Source organism: Mauremys reevesii, linkage group 1 (assembly GCF_016161935.1).
Source record: "Mauremys reevesii isolate NIE-2019 linkage group 1, ASM1616193v1, whole genome shotgun sequence".
NCBI lineage: Eukaryota > Metazoa > Chordata > Testudines > Geoemydidae > Mauremys > Mauremys reevesii.
The window spans coordinates 217,529,024-217,536,987 of NC_052623.1; the positions used below are offsets into that span (position 1 = coordinate 217,529,024).

General features: G+C 50.6%; 1 gene segment (V, D, J or C); it reads right to left on the reverse strand.

The window, feature by feature from the left end:
- Positions 1–525, reverse strand: LOC120369681. The segment is given in 2 exon segments: positions 1–320; positions 453–525. Coding segments are annotated over 2 exon segments (351 nt in total).
- Positions 526–7,964: the final 7,439 nt, after the last annotated feature.

The window sequence follows — 7,964 nt, forward strand, 5'->3', positions numbered from 1 at the left end:
TCACAGCAGTGTGTGCTCACTGGCAGCACAGAAATAGGTGGCTGCATCCTTGGCTGTCACTTTCTTCACAGTCATGACAGACAGCCTCTCTTGTTCTCTGCTGATTACGAACTTGCTCTCATTGAAGTCTTTCTCATAAGAGGGACTTAACCCAGTATGAATAATGGCTATTAACTCCAGACCTTCTCCCTGAGATTGCTGGTACCAGAGCATGTTTGTGCGGGCAGTGCCATTCTGGTAACAGTTCATGGTCACAGCCTCCCCTGGTTTCTGGATTGTTGATCTTGGCCACTGCGAGATGAGGTCTCCAATCCCAGTACCTGTGTGAGTGAGGTGGAAAGGAGCAGAGATTCATTAGCCAGGCACCAGGGTCTTCTGCCCAATGCCACCCCTGTCTGTGCACAGCCATGCTGCTGTACCCCCATTGCAGGTTGGGAGTTCTGGGTTCTTACCAGGCATCAGAAGGAGAAGAATTTTCAACATCTCTAGCAACAAATGTTACAAGATTGGTTCTTGTAGCACTTGAATTTTGCTAAGGCTACAGGAAGTGATAAGAGTGCAACACTCCTCCCACTGCTGCCACTTGGCTTTGAAAAGTGTGTCAGGGAAGAAAGAAATGACAGTTTGTCTCAGATATTTACCTCTATATTACATACTTCCCAATGACCTTTAAACCCAAGGCCTGAGCATTCATGGTGGTTAAAGATCCCAGAGCATTCTATCTACTGCTGTGTTTGCCTCCATCAGACCCATGGACAATTTCAACAGGGTTAAAGGTTTTTGTGTGTTCTCAAAATCACCCCTGCAATTTAATTGCTATACAGTATTCATCTTGATTTCCCATCCTATGCCAATGTCACGTACTGTACTGGCCAGAATGGCTGGTCTGTTCCTCTCCAGAAGTGAGTGAATAGTCCCTGTATTCAGAGCCTATAGAATTCCATGATATACTTTGGGATAGGAATTCATATTGGTATGTCAGTGATATTCACTCACTCTATGAATGAGCTGGCCAAATATAGCCAAAACAGTATTCATAAATATTTATTCATCCAGTATTCTGAATGACTCATTGGTTTAACTATCCTTATGCAACCTATTTGCCGTCAGTGAACATTCGGGCTGAAGAGCTTTAGTCTGTATCAGTGGTTGCAGGGTAGCTGTTGTTAGGATATAGATAATCAGGCCTGTCTGCAAAGGCCTATACTTTAAAAATTTAGGTGTATTCTTATCACTTAGCTAGTTATAGAGGTATAAAAGAAAGAATAAAAAAATCACTGTCTGTCTGTGTAATGGACTTCTCTTACTGCGACAGTCTGATGCCTCGTTCTTTGGCTAAGCAGCAGAGGCAGCCATAAACTGGGAAGTGTATGGTCACATCCTCACATTCCAAACTAGTCACATTGGAATAAGGTGCTATTGGGTTGTTAGGAATACAATCCTGTCCTGATATTCCTATCACCTCCAGAGAAAGGGAAGAGCCTGGAAGATGTGAAAGGAAACTTAGTTTGATAGGATGCTATCTGGTAAGAACTCACTTATCAATAGACACAGCTGGAAAACCCTTATGTCTGTATAGATGTAGTTGTGAAATCCTCACTTCTGTATTATTTTCTATGTTTATTTGCATGGTCTTTGTCTGGTTCTGTAATTGTTTCTGTCTGCTGTATAATTAATTTTGTTGGGTGTAAACCAATTAAGGTGGTGGTATATAATTGGTTAAATAACCATGTTACAGTATGTGAGGATTGGTTAGTTAAATTTCAGTGACGTGATTGGTTAAGTTATAGCTAAGCAGAACTCAAGTTTTACTATATAGTCGGCAGTCAATCAGGAAGTAAGGTGGGGGAGATGAGAACAGGGACTGGGGATAGGAGTGGGGGAATTGGGATCATGTTTTGCTAAAGGGGGAAATGGGAACAGGGGATGAGAACAGAAACAGGGACACAGGCAAGGCTCTGTGGTGTCTGAGTTGGGAAGGTGGACACTAAGGAAGGAAACTGAGATCATTCTTGCTAAAAGTTCACCCCAATTAACATCGAATTGTTTGCACCTCTGGACTTTGGGTATTGTTGCTTTCTCTTCTTGCGAGAAGGACCAGAGAAGTGAGAGGGTGAAGGAATAAGCCCCCTAACAGCTGTGCTGAAGAAAAGCAGTTACATACATAGTCGCATGCTTAGGTGTAGGCAAACAGGAATCTTTGCATGTGAATGAAATTATTTACTCATTCTTATCATTCTTTATCCTTATTCTTTATTCTTCTTTTTAAAAACAATCAGAGTGACAAGTTACATGCCATGAATTTAAATACAAGGCTAAAATACAGTCCACTGTTACCTCTATTTAGTTATACATATGTGTTTGTAGGCGGGCCGGACTCACCCCTGCGGCGCCTCCTGCTGGTTATCCTCGGGAATTAGCTCATTCCAGCCCTGGAGCGCTCTCTGAAGGCTGGTGATCCACCTGTCCTCTGGCCCCCCGTGTCCCTCCCTGGACCCGGTGCCGTTTTACATGGGGTGCTGCCACCTGGCAGTAACCCCTTTCTCTCAGGGTCTCCCCTCCCCAGGGAACCCCCATCCTCTATCCCCACCTTGCCTCAGTATATGGCTACTGCCAGTCATTGTCTAGCCCCACGCCCTGGGGCAGACTGCACTATCAGCCTATTCATCACTGGCAAGGAGGGTTTGGACCTGCTGCCTTGGCCTACCCCTGGGCTGCCCTCTGCAACCCCCAGTACCTGTTCACCCTCTGCTAGGCCACAGCCTGGGGCTTTCCAGGCTGGAGCTCCCCAGCCTTTCCCCAGCCCTGCTCCACTTAGGTACCTGGTCTCTAGCTCCCTGCAACCAGGCCCGTCTCTCTCTGGAGAGGGAGAGAGACTATCTGGGCTCCTGGCTCACACCCTGTTATAGGGGCCAGCTGAGCCTGATTGGAGCATGGCCACAGCTGAGCCTACTTTCCCCAATCAGCCCAGGCGTCTTGCCCCAGCCTAAAGGCTTCTTTCTCCAGCCACAGCCCCTTCCCAGGGCTGTTTTTAACCCCTTCAGGGCAGGAGCAGAGGTCCACCCTGCTACAGTCTGACATACTGTTTGAGTGTTGCAGGTGTAAGCCAGGGTCTGAATGAGGTCTGCCCTGCCATCAGAGCCGGCTCCAGACCCCAGCGCGCCAAGCGCGCATTTGGGGCGGTGTCCTGCGGGAGGGCGGCAGGCGGCTCCGGTGGACCTCCTGCAGGCATGCCAGTGGAGGGTCCACTGGTCCCGCGGCTCCGGTGGACCTCCCACAGACGTGCCTGCGAAGTGTCCACTGGTCCCGCAGCTCCGGTGGAGCATCCGCAGGCATGCCTGCGGGAGGTCCACCGGAGCCGCGGGACCAGCGGACCCTCCGCAGGCACGTCTGCAGGAGGTTCACCGCAGCCGCGGGACCGGCAACCGCCAGAGCACCCCCCACGGTGTACAGCCGTGCTTGGGGCAGCGGAAATCCTAGAGCCGCCCCTGCCTGCCATTTATTATGAACTGGGGGAAAAGACTTCAGAAATAGTGCATCTATTTGCTTAGAGACACCTACTTTGCCTAGGTGTTAGCAGAGAGAGCTGCTTTGCCAAAGTGATCAATTTTGGCTGTTTTGGTTTAAAATCAGTTTAGTATTGAATGCTGTGGAAATGAAATGTTGTCATCCTTACTGTATGAGTAAAGGGCAGCAGAACAGTTCTTGGCCTGTGCTGACTGAGGGGGTCTCTCTATACTGAACCACACTTACTAAGCAGGGAGTTGGGATGCAAAATCCAAATGAAAGTCAGAACGGGGTTGGGGACAGTTGTTCCTATCTGGTGGTGCGAACTCTGTTTAAGAATCCTGCAAACCATTTGAACCTCTCCGGTGTTGAAAGATAGGGCTGATCACCCTCAGTTCAGAGGTCTTGTTTCTGATCAATGATTACTAGAGCTGAAATCGTTGGTAAGAAGGCCTAGAGACAGGCTTAGACCTGATGTGGGGACAGTGTTGCAGCATTGCTTTCATATTCACCCTTGAGATCCTAAACCTTTGAGCATTACATTCACCAAAGGAAAAAGGAGATGGGCAGTTAGAGAACAGATCAGATTTTCCACATGGGGCTGCATTTTGCTCAGCCTCACAAACAGCCTTCCTGAACTGCCTGTCGTCTGTGTGGTTGGTTATCATTTCTGCTCAGTAACTGTAAACTGGAAGTGCTAACGGACACCTGGTGCCTCCTGGTGAGCTCTAAAAACCAACCTGTACCGCTCGCTCAGCTCCACGTTCACATTCTGCCATCAGTCCTAGTTTTTTCTAGCAGCTGCCTGGTGCTGAACCCACAGTTTAATTCTTGCAAATTATTGTCTGGTGAAATTACAAACTGACTACCCTGTAGAAAAGAAGCAAACAAATAAGAGAAGCCAGAGCTGCAAAAAGCCTTTACAGACCATAGACCAATTCTTTGTCCAGCCCAGTGTTCAATGTCCCCAGTAATGGGGCTTCCACCACATCCCTTGGGGAGACAGTTGCACGCTCCAATAGACCACTATGGTTAGCTGTAGACCCAAGATGTGGATATAATAAGAATAGACCCAAAGCTATTATGTCTCAAAAAGGTTTTGTTAACTCTTGTTCTCACAGGAGTTTTCCCCTGTTGCTGTGGCGGCCTCAGCACTGGTGTGTCCTGGACATGGGAGCAGGTGCACCACCACACACATGGGAGAATGGCTGAGCTCATGATATTCACCAGCTGACAGGAATCAGGAACAACTGTCCCATTTCCATTCTCCAAGCCAAAGAGGATATTGGATGCCTGTCCCATAATAACCCACGAGACTGTACCATGTAGAGAGCCTCCTACCGCTATGATAGAGAAAGCGCCATATACCTGTTCCCTCTCATGGTATCCTTTCTACCAGCTGTATAAGATAGTCAGGGATGTGGAGGAGGTTGTGCTGAGGACTCCGGCCCACTCCCAGCTATGGGAAGAGGAGACCATGCAGGCCAGTCCCCTTCTCTGTCCTTCTGTTTCTCCTTCTACCCTTTGTTTGTCTTGTCTGTTTAGATTTTGAGCTCCTCAGATGAGGGAAGAGTCTCTTATTATGAGTTGCCACAGGGCCTGGCACAGTGGGGCCTGATATTGGTTGAAGCCTTTATGTGTTTCTGTAATAAAAATAAGAATACACGATTTTAGTATCAAGATCAAACATGGGTGTTAGTGTGAACAATTGTGCTTCTGAGACAGGGAACTTTCCCAGCAAATGTTACTGGCCCCAATCCATAGTTAACAATAACTAGGATCCATAGAGCACTTGCATATTACAAAAGTGAAAACCAATTGCATGCACATATGCAAACACATACACACATACATTCACAAAGAGAGAGGAGCCCATTGTAATTCAAGCTTGACCCCCAGTGGGCATTGCACTCTACAATATTTATATGAGACTGTGGAATTAGTTGCCTGTTTTTCCCAGTCTAGGAGGGTCTAACAACTAAGTCTCTTTAAGGCCTTTCCCTCAGGGCATAGTTTATTAATTAAGAACATAAGAATGGCCATACTGGGTCAGACCAAAGGTCCATCTAGCCCCGTATCCTGGATTCTGACAGTGGCCAATGCCAGATGCCCCAGAGGGAATGAACAGAACAGGTAATCACAGAATATTAGAAGATTAGGGTTGGAAGAGACCTCAGGAGATCATCTAGTCCAACCCCCTGATCAAAGCAGGACTAACACCAACTAAATCATCCCAGACAGGGCTTTGTCAAGCCAGGCCTTAAAAACCTCTGAGGATGGAGATTCAAGCAACTCACTAGGTAACCCATTCCAGTGCTTCACTACCCTTCTAGTGAAATAGTTTTTCTTAATATCCAACCTAGATCACCCCCACTGCAACTTGAGACCATTGCTCCCCCTGTTCTGTCATCTGCCACCACTGAGAACAGCCTAGATCCATCTTCTTTGGAACCCCGTTCAGGTAGTTGAAGGCTGCTATCAAAACCGCCACCACTCTTCTCTTCTGCAGACTAAATAATCCCAAGTATCAGAGGGGTAGCCGTGTTAGTCTCGTTCTGTAAAAGCAGCAAAGAATCCTGTGGCATCTTATAGACTAAGGGCTTGGCTACACTTACAAGTTGCAGCGCTGGTGGAGGCTTTCCAGCGCTGCAATTACACCCCGTCCACACTTGCAGGGCACAACCAGCGCTGCAACTCCCTGGTTGCAGCGCTGGCTGAAAACCCATCCGGGTTGGGGTATAAGGAGTGCAGCGCTGGTGATCTAGCGCTGCTCAGCTGGTGTGGACACTCACCAGCGCTTTAATTGTCCTCCAGGGAATAAGGAGTTATCCCAGAATTCCTGTTCAGCCACTCTGCTCATCAGTTTCCACTCTACTGCTCTTGCCTCAGGTGACCCGCCCTTTAAATTCCCCAGGAAATTTAAAAATCTCCTTCCTGTTTGCTGCAGCCAGGTGTGGAGTGCAATCAGTTAATCTTTACAGGTGACCATGCCTCCACGAGGCAAACGAGCCCCAGCATGGAGCACCGGCGAATTGCAGGACCTCATTAGTGTTTAGGGGGAGGAAGCTGTGCAGTCCCAGCTGCGCTCCAGCCGTAGGAATTATGATATCTTTGAGCAGGTATCAAGGCCCATGATGGATAGGGGCCATGATCGGGACGCACTACAATGCAGGGTGAAAGTTAAAGAGCTGCGGAGTGCCTATTACAAAGCCCGCAAGGGTAATCGCCGATCCGGAGCTGCCCCCACGACCTGCCGTTTTTACAGGGAGATGGACGCGATACTTGGGGGCAGGGCCGCCCAGAGGGGGGGGCAAGAGGGACAATTTGCCCCAGACCCCGAGCCCCACGGGGGCCCCCACCAGAGTTTTTCGGGGCCCCCGGAGCGGGGTCCTTCACTCCCTCCGGGGGGCCTGGCAAACTCTTGTGTGGCCGGGCGCAGGAGCTTCTGCCGCTCCCGGTCTTCGCCGGCGGGGGGTCCTTCCGCTCCGGGGTGGAAGGATCCCCCGCTGGCGAATTACCGCTGAAGACGGAGCGGGACCCGCCGCCAACGTGCAGCCCGGTCTTCGGCGGTAATTCGGCAGCGGGGGGCCCTTCCATTCTGGGACCCGCCGCCGAAGTGCCCCGAAGACCCGCGGCGGGGGTCCCCCCGCCGCCGAATTACCGCCGAAGACCGGGCTGCGCTTCAGCGGCGGGTCCCGCTTCGGCGGTAATTCGGCGGCGGGGGGGCTCCCGCCGCGGGTCTTCGGGGCACTTTGGCGGTGGGTCCAGGAACGGAAGGGCCCCCCGCCGCCGAAGACCCCGGGCCCCCGGAATCCTCTGGGCGGCCCTGCTTGGGGGTGACCCCACTGCCAATCCCAGGACAACGATGGACACTTCTGAGCAGGCTGGGGGACAGGAGGAGGAGGAGGAGGAGGAGGCGGATGCGGAGGCCGCGTGGGGGGGAGGAAAACGCGAGTGAAGCTACTGGGATGGGGGAAGACACCCCAGAGTCCCAGGAGGCATGCAGCCAGGAGCTCTTCTCAAGCCAGGAGGAAAGTACCCAATCGCAGCAGCCAGCAGTTGCAGAAGGACAAGCAGAGGAGTGGGTTACCGGTAAGCGGCTTTTATTTTCTGGGTGGAAATGTTTCTGGAGAGGAAGTGGGTTTAGGGCTGCATGCATGCCAGCCTAGATGTGGAATAGCCCATTGATGTGGTCTATCACGTCGTGGTAATTGGCTGCAGTGATCTCAGCAAAAGTTTCAGCCAGAGCGTGGGCAATATGCCTGCGCAGGTTTATAGGGAGAGCCACTGTGGTCCTTGTCCCAGTCAGGCTGACGCGTCCGCGCCACTGTGCCACGAGGGTTGGGGGGACCATTGCTGAACACAGGCAAGCCGCATAGGGTCCAGGGCGAAATCCACATTGCTGTAGAAGAGCCTCCCGCTGTTCCCTAGTGACTCGCAGCAGGGAGATATCTTCC